The 17,190-nt window shown below is 45.5% G+C and overlaps 1 protein-coding gene across 5 annotated transcripts in view; it reads right to left on the reverse strand.

Annotated features, from left to right (window-relative positions):
* Positions 1-923: 923 nt before the first annotated feature.
* Positions 924-17,190, reverse strand: part of GNB1L (G protein subunit beta 1 like) — a 92,601-nt gene continuing 76,334 nt past the window's right edge. For 4 of the 5 annotated variants that reach the window (XM_083479076.1, XM_083479078.1, XM_083479077.1 and 1 more), the window contains 2 exons: positions 15,143-15,358; positions 924-1,401 (listed from right to left, as the gene is read on the reverse strand). In XM_083479076.1, coding sequence (XP_083335202.1) covers positions 1,135-1,401; positions 15,143-15,358 — 483 coding nt within the window. In that variant the 3' untranslated portion in view covers positions 924-1,134. The remainder of the gene's footprint in view (positions 1,402-15,142; positions 15,359-17,190) is intronic. The other variant, XM_083479080.1, reaches the window with a different exon arrangement.

Below are 17,190 nucleotides of genomic sequence, written 5' to 3' on the forward strand. Positions count from 1 at the left end.
CTCATCCTGAAGCAAAGTTCTTAACCCGAGGTACTATTTCTGGGTTAGCGGAGTCTGTAACCTGAAGCGTATGTAACCTGAAGCATATGTAACCCGAGGTACCACTGTATAATATATCCATATCTAATCTATCTATCTATCTATCTATCTATCTATCTATCCAGCACCGGATTTACGTATAAGCTAAACAAGCTATAGTTTAGGGCCCCACTCTCTTTGGGGCCCCCAAAAAATTTAAAGGGGAGAAAACTGGATGTACAGTTCCAAAATATAAGATAAAAAACCCAAATAAAATAAAACCTACATACAGCAACAGTGTTTTGTGTTGTGTAAGCTCCTATTTGTTATGTGCAAATAGCTCTAGGGTCCCATTAGGTCCATAAATTACCATATAGCGTATATTCAACACAAAAAACAGCAGCAATTTGTTGTTGACAATGGACAGCTGGACATATAAAGGGACCCATTACCTTCAGTAGCTTAGGGCCTCATCAAACCTAAATCCAGCCCTCTATCTACCTACCTCCCACCTTCCAAGACATTGCCTGCAGTCCCTCACTCCTTCATACTGCTATATATTGGTGCAGGTGGGCAGAACAATCACAAACTATGGCAAGAACCTCCCTTTCCTGGTTCACAGCACAGGCTTATTCAGAGAGAAGTCCCCATTTTGTTCTATGGGGCTTACTCACAGGAATGTAGGCCAGCCGGCACGGAAACTGGTAACGTTGGGCCCCTGCTGAGGCCCCAGGATTTTCTTATTTCCTGATGAATAGCCTTTGGACTATCATGTAACTTAAACAGAAAACTATCTTTAGAAAGATTTTTTCCTCCAAAAGCATTTTATTTTAGAAATCCAATTTAAATAAAAAAAAAGATTCAAAAAAAAATCTGATTTAAATAAAAATAAATACAAATACAAATCCATTTTTTTATTTTTTATTAAAAAAACCCATTGATTTTTATCCACCCTGAAAGCAACCCTGTTGCCTCCTTCTGCTAAGTGGAATTGTGTGTCCTGAAGTCCCGCTTAGATGGTACCATCTATTCTCCCTCTCGCCTTGCCCTGCCTTGCCCTTTAACTCTAAATTGCAAACTTCTGCCCTGTCTTCCTTCTTCAGCTCCAACCCTGTTTCATGTTTGATTATATATCGACCAGACGCTGATGCGGTGATCTTTGGAGCCAGCCGCCATCAGTCTCTCCTGGGGCTGGCTGTGGTCCGAAAAGGCTACGCAGTGGACTGCTGCCGTGTGGTAGTCCAGGACGGCCAACGGCTTCATCTTCTTCCAGCCGAAGAGGCGGATGCGGTGATCCCAGCCAGCAGTCGCCAGGATTTTCTTGTCTTGGCGGAGGGTCACCTCGGCGATCCCGGGATTGGTGAGTTCATACGTTTGTCGGAGCTGAGAAAAGAAGGGGGAAATAATAATCATCATCATCAGTGGCGTAGCGTGGGTTGTCAGCACCCGGGGCAAGACAAGTAATTTGCGCCCCCTAACCCATGGATTTGCGCCCCCTAACCCTAACCCCCAGATGTTGCGCTCGGTGCGGCCGGCCCCCCCTGCACCCCCCACGCTACGCCACTGATCATCATCATCTATACCCTCCCCAGCCAAGACCAGCCTCAGGGCGGCTAACACCAAATATAAAAGCAATGGATTGAAATACAGCTTAAAAAACAAGATTAAATACAACATTAAAACATTAAAATGCAACCTCATTTCAGTGGAAACTCAATCAAAAACTTTTGGGGGGATAAAAACGTCAAGTCTTCACCAAGGCTAACTACCCAGTCTGGTCCTACATGGGCCAGAAAAAAGCCAGGGAAGTCCCCAAAGAGGAGGAAGGAGAAAGGAAAAAAGAAAGAGGGGGGAGGGAATCAAACTGATTCCAAGCCAAAGCCGAGGACCCTGGAGAATAATTTGTTACTGCACTCAAAGTACCATAGAACTGTAGGGTTGAAAGGGACCCTAAGGCAGTGGCGTAGCGTGGGTTGTCAGCACCCGGGGCAAGGCAAGTAATTTGCGCCCCCTAACCCCTAACCTGCCGCCGCTGCCAGCTTCTTCTTGCTGCTGCCTGGTCTGGTCTGGTGTGGTTCTCTCCCGCGCTTAGCGCTGCGCTGGGCGGCCGCTGCACTGTCCCTCCTCCAGATAGTCCCTCGTTCTCTCTCCGCACCGCACGCCTGGCACCCACCCCCTCCACAGTGGGCGGCGACCCAGCGGCTCGGATCGGATTCGCACAGCCAGCACTGCAGTGAGAGAGAGTGAGTGAGCCTGGAAGGGGCAGAGAGCTGCGAGTGCGAGCGCGCCCCCCCCAGATGTTGCGCCCGGTGCGGCCGGCCCCCCCTGCACCCCCCACGCTACGCCACTGCCCTAAGGGTCTTCTACAACTTCCTACCATGCAGGAATCACAGATGAAGAATCCCTGAGAAATGGCCACCCAGCCTATTTAAAAGTCTCCAAGGAAGGAGAGTCTACCATCTTCCAAGATGGTCCATTCCACTGTCAAACAGCTCTTACTGCCAGGAAATTCTTCCTACTTCCTTGTAATTCAAAGCCATTGGTTCAGGTCCTACCCTCCGGCGCAGCAGAAAACAAGCTTGCTCCCTCTTCCAAGCGACAGCCCTTGAGATATTTGAAGATCGTATCACCTTGCCGACAAAGGTCAGTAGAGTTAAAGCTATGGTTTTCCCAGTCGTGATGTATGGATGTGCGAGCTGGACCATCAAGAAGGCTGATCGCCGAAGAATTGATGCTTTTGAATTATGGTGCTGGAGGAGACTCTTGAGAGTCCCATGGACTGCAAGAAGATCAAACCTCTCCATTCTTAAGGGAATCAGCCCTGAGTGCTCACTGGAAAGACAGAACCTGAAGCTGAGGCTCCAATACTTCAGGTCAAGATGGTTGGATAGTGTTCTCAAAGCTACCAGCATGAGTTTGACCAAACTGCAGGAGACAGTGGAAGACAAGAGTGCCTGGCATGCTCTGGTCCATGGCGTCACAAAGAGTCGGACACGACTAAACAACAACAAATTGTATCTCCTCCCAGTCTCCTCTTTACCAAGCGAAACATACCCAGCTCCCTCGACCGTTCCTCATATGGCCCGGTTTCCCAGACCCTTGATCGTCTGGGCAGCCCTTCTCCGCAACAAATATAGATTTTACAAATATGTAAAATCTGACACCCTTTGGCTCCAGCGAAGGAGACCAAATGTGAGAAAGCTGCACAATAGGCCCGTCTCTCACTACCATTCTCGTAAGAATATAAGAAGAGCCTGCTGGATCAGGCCAATGGTCCATCTAGTTGGTAGTCATCTGCCTCTTGCGGGTCGTTTAACTATATGCTTCTTGGCTTCAATACTTTCGTTTATCTGTACTGAACTGTCCAGCGTTCAGCTTCCTTGGACACCTACGAGTTCTAGTGTTATGAGAGAAGAACTTTTTCCTCATCCACTTTCTGCATGCTTCTATACTGTCGCCTTTCTCCTCCCAGTCTGCCCAAGCTTTCCTCCTTTCACAGAGCATCCCTTTCCTGATGTGGAGTAAAGAGGGTCTTCATATCATGGGAAGATAATGAATTTGAGCTAGGCAAGGGGTTGGAGAGAAGAGTTGCTTTGAAACTGGTTGGAGGAGGTTTTAAAATTGGATTGTTAAGTATATAAGGTTTTATGGACATGCATAAACAAGTACCGTATTTTTTGCTCTGTAAGACTCACTTTTTCCCTCCTAAAAAGTAAGGGGAAATGTGTGTGCGTCTTATGGAGCGAATGCAGGCTGCACAGCTATCCCAGAAGCCAGAATAGCAAGAGGGATTGCTGTTTTCGCTGCGCAGTGATCCCTCTTGCTGTTCTGGCTTCTGAGATTCAGAATATTTTTTTTTTCTTGTTTTCCTCCTCCAAAAACTAGGTACGTCTTGTGGTCTGGTGCGTCTTATAGAGCGAAAAATACGGTATATTATAATGGAACCAAGAGGGGGAGTGGAGGGAAGTCAACCAAAACATTATGGTTTAATTTGGTTATGGGATTTTTCTTTTCTGTTTTGTTTATTTTGTTGTTCTTGGAAAATCAATAAATTGTTATCAAAGGAAAAGAAAAGGAAGAAATTGGTTGTTTTCATGTGCAAAGCTGAAATAAAAACAAATGGGGTCTGAAACAGGCACCACGGGCAATTTCCAATTCTCTGTATGTACCAGGTGTAGAAGGCCTTTGGTACCTCCAGATGTTGCTGAACTACAACTCCCATCAGCCCCAGCAAGCATGGCCAATGACCAAGGAGAGCCAAAGGTTCACCACACCTGTATGGCTAACGTTGGATTTATCCTGTTAGGTGTATTTTGTTGTTGTTGTTTAGTCGTTTAGTCGTGTCCGACTCTGTGTGACCCCATGGATCAGAGCACGCCAGGCACTTCTGTCTTCCACTGCCTCCCGCAGTTTGGTCAAACTCATGCTGGTAGCTTCGAGAACACTATCCAACCATCTTGTCCTCTGTCTTCCCCTTCTCCTTGTGCCCTCCATCTTCCCAATATCAGGGTCTTTTCCAGGGAGTCTTCTCTTCTCATGAGGTGGCCAAAGTATTGGAGCCTCAGCTTCAGGATCTGTCCTTCCAGTGAGCGCTCAGGGCTGATTTCCTTAAGAATGGATACGTTTGATCTTCTTGTAGTCCATGGGCCTCTCAAGAGTCTCCTCCAGCACCAGAATTCAAAAGCATCAATTCTTCGGCGATCAGCCTTCTTTATGGCCCAGCTCTCATTTCCATACATCACTACTGGGAAAACCATAGCTTTTACTATACGGACCTTTGTTGGCAAGGTGATATCGCTACTTTTTAAGATGCTGTCTAGGTTTGTCATTGCTTTTCTCCCAAGGTGTATTTTTAGCATAGTTGAAAAGGCTAAGGAGTAAACCCTCCACATATCCGGAATGGAGTCCCTAAGACGGTTGGATGGCGGCTTGTACGCCTCCTTCCAGCAACTCCTGCAGCCCAGCTGGTGCCAAACGTATTGCTCTGCTTTCCTTTGGGCCACATCAGCGAGGCTGAGAGTGGGCTCTTGTTGTCTGGGCAGCCCAGGACCTCCACACCCACTGGCTAGGTTTGCGTCCCAGGGAAGTCACTTCAGTGCCACTAACGCAGACCTGTTGATGGGATTTTACCATTGTACTGTTGAGAGTGTATTAATTTATGGTCTCTGTGTGTGGTTTGGGAGCTGCATGGTCAGGGAAAAAACAATGCTGCCCAAGGTTGTAAAGACTGCGGAGAGAAAAATTGGGTGCACCTCTTCCCACCTTGGAGCAAATCTATGCTTCCAGGTGCCATAAGAAAGCTGCAGAGATCATGCAGGATAGTGCACACCTCGGAAATGATCTCTTTCAGCTTCTGCCTTCTGGAAGAAGGTACAGGGTTATAAAGACTAGGACTAGCTGCCTGAGAAACAGTTTCTATCCAAATGTGATTTTAGTTTTAAACGCAATGTAAGGTAGTCTCTGGGGACGTGGGTGGCGCTGTGGGTTAAACCACCAAGCCTAGGACTTGCTGATCAGAAGGTTGGCAGTTTGAATCCCCGCGACGGGGTGAGCTCCCGTTCCTCGGTCCCTGCTCCTGCCAACCTAGCAGTTTGAAAGCATGTCAAAGTGCAGGTAGATAAATAGGTACCGCTCTGACGGGAAGGTAAACGGTGTTTCCGTGCACTGCTCTGGTTCGCCAGAAGCAGCTTAGTCATGCTGGCCACATGAGCTGTAAGCTGTATGCCGGCTCCCTCAGCCAATAAAGCGAGATGAGCGCTGCAACCCCAGAGTCAGCCACGACTGGACCTAATGGTCAGGGGTCCCTTTACCTTTACCTTTAAGGTAGTCTCTATGTGAGTATATTGTATTCAATTATGGGGTATCAGAGTTTTTAGGTGCTAACCAGGCTGGGATAGTTGGGTTAGCAGGCTTGTTGGTTTTTGAATGTCTGATGTAGATTTTTCAATTTTGTTGTTCTGTATGGGACAGACAGATACCAAGAAAAAGCTGAAAAGGAGCAGGGCGATAGTGTTGCTGCCACAGTCCAGAAGTGAGTCCTGACCAGCCAGTTGAAGACCACTGACCTATTGGACCCCCCTAGAGAAGGAAGACAGAAACACCCTTTTCGCTTCCATTTCTGCACAGATGGGAAAGTAATTCTAACTCCCCAAACTACGGCAGTCACGTCCGGCCTGACAGGTTGAAGCGTTACAAAAATGATGGGAGATGATTTGGCCTACAAGGGGATGAGATGGAAGGCTTAACATGTGCAGAGATTATTTGAAAGAAGAAAGTCGCAGCTGCTCAGCTCTACCTGCTCCTCGGACAACCTGCTTCTTGAGCGTTTGTCCTGATTTACCGGTGCAAAGCTTATGCAGAGGTTGGACCAGGCGTAAGGGTGGACCAAACATTTGGATTTGTTTGCAGGATGGTTATGTGACAATGTGCAGTCATCTTGATTTGCTTGCAGGGTGCCTTCTATGTCTTCCTGTTAGTGATTTGATCCTGCCACACTTTCTTTTCCTTTTTCTAATATTTCTAATATTTCTAATATTTCTAAATATATTTCTAATATTTTTTATTGCATTTTTTCCAGATAGAAATGAACAGCACAGAAAAACAAAGAAAACAAGAAAAGAAAAGAAAAAAGACAGATTATTTCCAAAGCTTGTTTCAATCCACCAATGGACTTCCCCACATCTCCCGCACAGTGCATTCTCAATAATAAATTTGTCAGCAAATTATAACCTTATTTCATGTGTTTCTTTTGTACTTTCAAATGCATTTTAAGTTTAAATTACTTATTATCCAAATTACTCAATAAGCACATATATTATCCTTTTTTGAACATTTAAACATTGGTTCTTTCATTATTATTATCTAATTTCATATATATTCCACTCTCATTGCTGGGGCTATCCTTCCAAATCGTAACGAACTCCTATAATTCATATAACTTATAAAGTTTTTGCAAATAGTCCTTAAATTTCTTCCAGTCCTCCTCCATTGCTTCTTCTCCCAGATCTCGGATCCTGGCAGTCATCTCAGCCAACTCCATGTAGTCAATCAGTTGCGTTTGCCACTCTTCCAGTGTGGGCAAATCTTGAGTCTTCCAATATTTGGCGATAAGAATTCTTGCTGCTGTGGTTGCATACATAAAAAACGTTCTGTCCTTCTTTAACACCTTTTGGCCCATAATGCCCAAGAGGAAGGCCTCCGGTTTCGATCCTGCCACACTTTCAATGCGTTTCCTCATCAGTCTCCTAACCACAAAGCCCTCCATTTTGCAAAGTGATTTTGTGGTGCTTTAATCTGCTTCAGTTGCACAAACCTTTTTTTTTTTTGAAAGGCACTTGAATCCCTTGTGCAAAACTATTAAGAGCCTGTAGGTGCCCTTGAGGTGTTTGTTTGTTTGTTTGTTTGTTTGTTTGTTCAATCTTTATTGCAGTCCAGAGACCCAACAAATTGTTACAAAGCAATGCAATGTTTGTTTGTTTATAGTAGCTACTTGCCCCAAACCTTTTCACAACACTTTAACAAATAAAAAGAACTGGATGATTTTGGTCAATGACTGGCTACTCCAAAATATCACCATGAACTGGAATTCTATTTAAGTCCTATACAGGTACTTTATTACCAGCAGATATGTTAAATCAGAATTAAGTCCCACTACATTCAAAGAAGGTACGGCTAGCTGGCTGGAACCTTGAAGAGGAACATGCTGCGATGTTTTGTTACATGTTCCACACACTTATAGGGATGCGGGTGGCGCTGTGGGTTAAACCACAGAGCCTAGGACTTGCCGATCAGAAGGTCGGCAGTTCGAATCCCCGTGACGGGGTTAGCTCCCGTTGCTCGGTCCCTGCACCTGCCAACCTAGCAGTTCGAAAGCACGAAGTGCAAGTAGATAAATAGGTACTGCTCCGGTGGGAAGATATATGGTCGTTTCCATGCGCTGCTCTGGTTCGCCAGAAGCGGCTTAGTCATGCTGGCCACATGACCCGGAAGCTGTACGCCGGCTCCCTCGGCCAATAAAGCGAGATGAGCGCCGCAACCCCAGAGTCGGCCACGACTGGACCTAATGGTCAGGGGTCCCTTTACCTTTACTGCACACTTATTTTTTGATAGCAGCTACAACATCCACTCCATTTTCTTGGGGTGGGAAACAGGATATGTCTCTCCGCCTCCGTCAGAAAATTTGGGATAATTTCATTCAGTCAAAGTTAATGAATTATTATCTGAGGAAGGACATAAGGTAAGTTCATAGGTCCACATGGTGCTATTGTTAATGCATTTTTGATGCCAGGCAAAAACCTCTCTCTTTCCCCAGGCATTGGACAGATTATGATGATACATTTTTCTGCTAAGGTTTTTTTTTTTTTTTGGCTGATGTTTTACTGGGGCTGTTTGGTATAGATTTTTGTATAGTTTTTATTGCAATGCACTGTTCCCTCAATTTTATGTTATGCCTTAAAGTTTTTTAAAATGCTGTAAGTTGCTTAGAGACTCTTTACATAGCAAGAGACTAATGAACTGAATATGAAAAAGTTAGATATTTAAAGCATTATTTAAATGCCCTATTATTAGGGGTGTTGGTTTTTACTTACCTGGCATTTAATTTAATGTCTATTATTTATCTGGTGGATAAGGCAATTCTGATCTTTCATAAGTTTGGTTATGTAAATAGAGTTTTAGTACTTTTTAAAAGAGGTCTAAATAAGTTTATATACATACAGTGTATGTATAGTGTCAATGCATAACAATATAAAGTCTAAAATAACCAGACATACATGCAGTAAAAAAAGCGAATAAATAACAGAAACAGATGTACTGTTCTAAAATGCTAAATTTCAGGGTATTAGGTCATATGCACTACCTTCTGTGCCCCTAGTTTATTATGAGCTATGATGTTTGGCTAGGGATAGATGGACCTTTCAGTTTCTCGATTTTTCCACTCTTAAATTCAGCTCTCCACATTTCCACATCAGTTTGCAATTTTTCTACAAGTAACAATGCCATCGTGAAAACTTGTCGGCGTATCAGAGCGAATCTGTCCTAGCAGACACATGTTTGCAAAGCGATCTTCTCTAATACAATGCGCTTTCATGCACGTTTTAACCAAGCATATGCAAAGTTTCCTACACGTAACTTGGCTGGAGATCTGCTTTGCACAATTTGGAGAAGTGCAAATTTCAAAGGAGGGCTGAGTTTTGGGATTGCGCATTATTTCGGAAGCTGCAGATCGGAGGCGAGGTTCGCTTTCAAATGTGAAATGAATCGGTTTTCTTCTCCAGGTCTATGCCTGGCCTTTTGAGGAAGCCTCTGAGATTCCTCCCTGCAAGGAAACAACAGCCTCAAACCCATTATCCCTTCGTTACACTAACTCGGCCTAACCACTTTCCTTTGCGGCCTCCCCACCGCGGTGCCCGGCACAGACTCTGGACAGCCTCCTGGAGACAAGAGAGCCTCGTTTCACCAACTCTTCACTGGCACACTGGACTGGTGCCATCCCAAACGGGGCCGCTCTTGCGTCACGCCTTTGGACAGCCGGTTACCGAGCGAGGAGTCGCCAAAATGCATCGGGAGTAAAAATAACGTGCCACTGAGTGGCTTTCCAAACAACACCATTACCTCAGGGATGTGGAATGTCGAGGGGGAAAAAGCATCTGGTTCCTATTATTAATCCAATAGGAGAGAGGGGGGGGGATAGGTGGAAATAACCTGATGTGAGGCTCTTAATGCTTTCGTTGGAGAGACAGCAAGTAAAGATGGGGGAATTGAATCAATGAATCGTAGAATTGTAGAGTGGGAAGGGACAGCGAGGGTCATCCAGCCCAACCCCCTGCCATGGCAGGAGTATTTTGCCCAACGTGGGGCTCGAACCCACAACCCTAAGATTAAGAGTCACATGCTCTACTGACTGAGCTGTCCCTCAGTCTAAGTGGGGAATGTTTCACAACCAGCCTTGGGGAAAATGCCCAGAGTTCGCTCCAAGTAACAATAACTAGTTCTAATACTGATGACAACAAGCCCATTCTATAGTTGCTGATGCCGTGTGACTAGTGGGGATTGCAATAAGAGGTTAGAGGCACCTGCCATATGCTGTGTATATGTGTTATTATTGCAATTTCTGTGGTCTGGTCTTTGACCATAATAAATCTTGATCGCTGCGTCAGACCATTGGCTCAGCACTGTCTACGCCGACTGGGTCTTCAGCTGTTGTTGGACTACAACTCCCATTAACCCTAGCTAGCAGGACCAGTGGTTGGGGTGATGGGAGTTGTAGTCCAACAACAGCTGGAGGCCCAACCTTGAGAAACAACGGACTGCCACATCACAGAATGGCTGTGTATGTGTACATGCATGCGAGGAGAACCTCATATCCAAATGTTAACTCGGCCTCGAAAAAGCTTTGCATGTGGGAAGCGAGCACATTATTATTATTAATATTATTATTAGAATTTATATACCACCCTATACCCAGAGATCCAGGGTGGTTCACAGAACAAAATCAAAATATAAAACCACAAAATATATAATCAAAATAAAAACCAACCGAATAGGCCAACCCAATAATTTAATCTCACTGTAAACAAGTGGTACAGTGACACTAAAGTATTTCTTTTCTTTTCTTTTCAATTCTATTCTATTCCAATAACCCCCCCCCAAAAAAAAACCCCACATTTTAAATGGGCAAAGGATCAGGCTTTCTGTATGCTATCTTTCCACTTGGAGGGAGGCATCACATGGCAGGCACAATTCCCCCCCCCCACTGCATTTTTTAAAGGGTTAAATGAGGTCTGAGGCCGCTGAACACCAGTGGAAATTGATCCCTTAATGTGCAGGATTAGAACTTAATTTGGATTAAAACCAACAACGGAGATAACTCTGAGGATTCTGCCTACTATGCAAATGACTCATCCCAGCTTTTCACATGTTCTACTTCTAAGCATCCGGGCGCCTCGTCTTTGGCCATCCAGCAACAGGAGGCTTGAGAGAACAGCCCCTAATTAAGTACGACTTAACCTCTTGGCATTGACCGGCTCTTTTGTCCATGTACAGATTACTCTGTGGCCATTACCATTTGCTGTCATTAGGCGACCTTGGCTACTCGGGGAGATGTCTTTAATGAAGGCAGCTGCTTCGTTGGAGTGGAACACTGCACACCCTGCCCTTCTGTAATAATAAACTCCCTTTCCCATTATAGACTGGAATGTCCAAAGAACAGAGACTTAATTTCAGAACGCTACGATCAAAATCCTATTAGACCTTCATAGCAAATCTTCAATCATCCACTTGCTAGCGGCTGCACTATCAGTCATAGCACAAGGGCGGAAGGACCCCCAAGGCTCTGCTTACTGCAACTTCCGACAAAACCATCAAATTTGCAGATGGCACCAAACTGGGAGGGTCAGCCAATGCCGCAGAAGACAGAATTGGGATTCAAGATGACCTTAACAGGTTGGAGAACTGGGCCAAAACTAACAAGATGAGTTTCAATGGGGACAAAGGTAAGGTTCTGCACTTAGACAGGAAGAACCAGCTGAACAAATGTAAGATGGGGGAAACACCTGGATTGCCAGCAATGCATGTGAGAAGGATCTAGGGGTCTTAGTAGACCACAAGCCTAACACGACTCAACTGGGTGATGCAGCAACAAAAAGGGCTCATGCTATTCTAGGCTGCATCAACAGAAGTACAGTGGTACCTCGGGTTACATACGCTTCAGGTTACATACGCTTCAGGTTACAGACTCTGCTAACCCAGAAATCGTACCTCGGGTTAAGAACTTTGCTTCAGGATGAGAACAGAAATTGTGCTCCAGCAGCGCGGCGGCAGAGGAGGCCCCATTAACTAAAGTGGTGCTTCAGGTTAAGAACACTTTCAGGTTAAGAACGGACCTCCGGAACGAATTAAGTACTTAACCCGAGGTACCACTGTATAGTGTCCAAATCAAGGGGAATAATAGTATGACTCTATTCTGCCTTGGCCAGATCACACCTGGAATACTGTGTCCGGTTCTGGGCACCACAGTTTAAGAAGGATGCTGACCAGCTGCAGGGTGACCCAGTTGATCAAGGGTCCGGAAGGGTCTTATGAGAAATGGTTGAGGGAATTGGGTATATTTTACTTTCTTGGGCTCCATCATCACTACAGATGGCGACAGCAGTCACTAAATTAAAAGACACCTGCTTCTTGGGAGAAAAGCGATGACAAACCTAGACAGCATCTTAAAAAGCAGAGACATCACCTTGCCAACAAAGGTCCGTATAGTAAAAGCTATGGTTTTCCCAGTAGTGATGTATGGAAGTGAGAGCTGGAGCATAAAGAAGGCTGATTGCCGAAGAATTGATGCTTTTGAATTAAGGAAGGGGACGGCAGAGGACGAGATGTCTGGACAGTGTTCTCGAAGCTACCAGGGGACGACAGAGGACGAGATGGCTGGACAGTGTTCTCAAAGGAACCAGCATGAGTTTGACCAAACAGCGGGAGGCAGTGGAAGACAGGAGTGCCTGGTGTGCTCTGGTCCATGGGGTCATGAAGAGTCAGACACGACTAAACAACAACAATACTTCCAAGGTGCAGTCCACACAGGACCTTATATGCTTTCTGCCACCAGCTGAGGCTGATTTGGGCCGGGGAGCATTTACTTGGGGTGAGCGAGATGTTGCTCAAGGTGCTGATGTGTTGCTCATTTATAGCTTTCTATTCTTTAAAGTGTAAGGTTTATTGCATTTTTTTTAAAGTATTCATTATTACTTTTCTTGGGTTTTTATTACTTGAGAGTTGCCTCTGGCTAGAATGGCAACTAAAAAGAGTTATAAATAAAATACAGAACATATGCGCAATGCTACATTTATGCACATGAGTAATGTGTTTGTTTTTCAAGGTAGAATTTCCTTCTGCGCTTTATAGGATGGAATGGGCATTGAATATCTTCCCCAAGCTCTCTCGTTCTCTGCTTCTCTCTGTCCCTGTGTCCCACATCCCAGAAATCTGCCACAGGTATCAAGAGGCCATTGGTCTCCCATCGATGGAACATTAATGTTCCACTTTGGACAATATACCTGCAATCAGCTTAACAAAGAAAGAAAGAAAAAGGTCCACAACTGTGATATAACATTGCATCGTAAACTTACTGACAGCAATTGAGCATTCATCCTAACCCACCTTGTTGTCCCTTTAGATATTTGAAGATGGCTATCATATCTCCTTTTAGTCTTCTGTTTACCATGCTGTTGTTGTTTAGTCGTGTCCAACTCTTCGTGACCCACATGGACCAGAGCACGCCAGGCACTCCTGTCTTCCACTGCCTCCCAAAGTTTGGTCAAACTCATGCTGGTAGCTTCGAGAACACTATCAAACCATCTCGTCCTCTGTCGTCCCCTTCTCCTTGTGCCCTCCATCTTTCCCAACATCAGGGTCTTTTCCAGGGAGTCTTCTCTTCTCATGAGGTGGCCAAAGTATTGGAGCCTCAGCTTCACGATCTGTCCTTCCAGTGAGCACTCAGGGCTGATTTCCTTCAGAATGGATAGGGTTGATCTTCTTGCAGTCCATGGGACTCTCAAGAGTCTCCTCCGGCACCGTAATTCAAAAGCATCAATTCTTTGGCAATCAGCCTTCTTTATGCTCCAGCTCTCACTTCCATACATCACTACTGGGAAAACCATAGCTTTAACTCTACGGGCCTTTGTTGGCAAGGTGACGTCTCTACTTTTTAAGATGCTGTCTAGGTTTGTCATTGCTTTTCTCCCAAGAAGCAGGCGTCTTTTAATTTCGTGGCTGCTGTCACCATCTGCAGTGATCATGGAGCCCAAGAAAGTAAAATCTCATACCACTCTAAAAAGTCATGGCTTCTCCCAAAGAACCCTGGGAAGTGGAGTCTGTTAAGGGTGCCAAGATTTGTTAGAAGGCCTCTCTTCCCTGATTCCCAGGGCTACAATACCCAGAATTCCCTGCGAGGTTGTGAAATCAGGCTGAGAAGACAAAGGGTGAGGAAATTCAGTTCTGTGGGCAGAATGTGGCCTTCAGAACCCCATTCAGGCCACACCCACTTTCCTATGGCCGCTCCCCTCACTACCCACCTGCTCCACATCTAGAGCGTTTTATGCCTGTAACGTGTCCTCTGACAATGCCTCTTCCTTGGTCTAGGCCAGCATTTCCCAAACTTGGGTCTCCAGCTGTTTTCGGACTACAGCTCCCACCATCCCTAGCTAACAGGGCCAGTGGTCAAGGATTATGGGAATGAATAGCAGTCTAAAAACAGCTGGAGACACAAGTTTGGGAAATGCTGGTCTAGGTGGCGGATAGAGAAGGGGACGTGTGTGCAATGGGAGCCATCTTACTCCACCAGAGTAAATATTATTATTATTATTATTATTATTATTATTATTATTATTATTATTATTATTATTATTAATTTATAATTATTTCTACCCTGCCACTCTGGGCAGCTTCCAACAGAAGGTTAAAAATACATTAAAACATCAGTCATTAAAAACTTCCCTAAAGAGGACTGCCTTCAGATGTCTTCTAAATGTCATATAGTTGTTTATTTATTTGACATCTGATGGGAGGGCGTTCCACAGGGCGGGTGCCACTACCGAGAAGGCCCTCTGCCTGGTTCCCTGCAACTGCGCTTCTCACAGTGAGGGAACTGCCAGAAGGCCCTTGGACCTCAGTGTCTGGGTTGAACGACGCGGGTGGAGACGCTCCTTCAGGTATACAGGACTGAGGCCGTTTAGGGCTTTAAAGGTCAGCACCAACACTTTGAATTGTGCTATTACATTAATAGCTTCAACTGCTTTGCCTCTGGCTCCGCCCACCATCGACATGTGGCCCCCCAAAATGATGTTCAGAAAGGAATGTGGCCCCTGGGTTAAAAAAGTTCCCCCACACTTGTGTTAAGACCTTAGTGGGGCCTGCATAAAAAATGAAAAGGACAGAGAAGAACCAACGACTTAACGGAAGTTGAAGAAGCGTCTCCATCTTCACCCAGCTTTCCCCCCAGATCATAACCAGCCTGTGATTAATTAGCTAGGGATTGGCAACAGCCCCACTTCATGACTAAATATTTTTTCAGTCTATCAAGCCGTTAGCGAAAAAACAGAACAAATGGTGCAGAGAGGGCAAAGGCACTGACCTCTAGGCTCTGCTGCTCATTGCAGCTCCAGCAGCAAAGCATCTTCTCAGACGAGGCCGAGACCCCCTTGGCCTTCTCAGAGTCAAAGTCAAGGCCCATGATTGGCTCCTGATGACATGTGAGTCGGCTCTGCATTCTCCCCATTGACAAATTCCACAGAACCACTGATCCATCCTCATAGCCGGCCAGAAGGGAAGGATGCGAACTGACCTTGGGCTGATAGGAAACACAGAACAGATGAGTGAAGTGGCCTGGCGAACTCCCCACCAGTTATTAGACCCAAACCCGACGAGTACTGTATTTTTTGCTCTATACGACTCACTTTTTCCCTCCTAAAAAGTAAGGGGAAATGTGTGTGTGTTATGGAGCGAATGAAGGCTGCACAGCTATCCCAGAAGCCAGAAAGGCAAGAGGGATCGCTGCTTTCGCTGCTCAGCGATCCCTCTTGTTGTTCTGGCTTCTGAGATTCAGAATATTTTTTTTCTCGTTTCCCTCCTCCAAAAACTAGGTACGTCTTATGGTCTGGTGCATCTTATAGAGCAAAAAATATGGTAAATGCAAGCAGGGCAGAGAACTCCAAAAGGCACTGCTAAAACAAGCTACAATACCCTAAACCTTGAATACCCACTGAGACTAACTATCATAACTTGGCATGTGTAGGCAACTGATTTTTTTAAAAGAGGGGAAGGGCAATTGGAACACAGTTATCCCTACCCTTAATTAAAATCTCATAACGCCGATTATTTCAAAAGCTTAATATGATGATTTAGTTTAATCTTGGGTTGGGCCCTAATAAAAAAAGCCTGGTTGGAATGCAAATTGGCAGAGCCAAATTCCTCTCTCCTCTTGCCGAAGTGTGATGTCAAACATCCTCTCAACACTTCATCGTCCCAAAATGCTTCTAGCGACACCTGCGCTCTGTATGGACCCCAATTATTTCCCACTCAATTCACAGCAAGTTCTGTTGGTGGTCCATCCCTCCATCAAAAATCTCCTTATAATTTGAATTTTATTGGTCGTATATGGAAAGAATTGGATCTGACTCAGATAAAGCATTTATGACATTATTCATCGATGGCAACCGCGGCGTTAGTACAAAACAACAGAAAAGCAGGCAAAGTAGCAGGAATGATGGGCAGGGAACTCAAACGCTGGGCCTTTAATTTAAAGCTGTTAAAACTATAATGTTGGAAGAAGAATAAGGGAGAGAGAAGAAAACGGCATTAAAATGTCAAAACATATTTTCCCTTGGAATCCTAGGAAGGATTCTGTTTTAGGGTTGGGTTAATTTAAGGAACAATTAAAGAATGTGTTTTGAGCTAATCTGAAGTTCTTTAAAGGTAAAGGGACCCCTGACCGTTAAGTCCAGTCGTGGACGACTCTGGGGTTGCGGCACTCATCTCGCTCTATAGGCCGATGTAATAGGTATGAGTTACTCGTGTGTAAGCTGGTGCCTTTCTCGGTTAATTTGCCTTGTTAAACCTTTCTGACTGCACAGCCCCTTCTCATTGTGGCTGCCTCAGTCACTGGCAGAATCTGTCAGTGGGCGTTTCTTGAACCTCTTCCAACATAAAAGTTGTTTGACACCCAGTCTCCTCCTCCTCTCACTGCGCGGGAGTCTTCTGCACAGGGAAGGTGTGGGTAGCAGAGGACCTGGGCTCTCCTCACTGATGTCCAGTGAAGAGTCCTGGAGCCCTCTCTCCAATTCCCCCGTCTGCCCCCCTTCATCCCTGGTGTTGCGCTGATTGGCTTCCCCCTCTACTGAGCTGTTTCTCCCCCTGCTGCTGGGTCCTTCGCCAGCATCATCTGGGAGCCTCCCCTTCACCTCTCCCTCCGATGTCAGTTCCCTGACAGCCGAGGAAGCTGGTGTTTGTCTGCAGACAGTTTTCCCGGGTCATGTGGCCAGCATGACTAAGCCGCTTCTGGCGAACCAGAGCAGTGCATAGAAACGCCGTTTACCTTCCCGCCGGAGCGGTACCTATTTACCTGCTAGGTGGGCAGGAGCTGGGACTGAGCAACGGGAACTCACCCTGTTGCGGGGATTCGAA

The sequence above is a fragment of the Podarcis liolepis genome, assembly GCF_965112155.1.
Source record: "Podarcis liolepis genome assembly, chromosome: 15".
Lineage (NCBI taxonomy): Eukaryota > Metazoa > Chordata > Lepidosauria > Squamata > Lacertidae > Podarcis > Podarcis liolepis.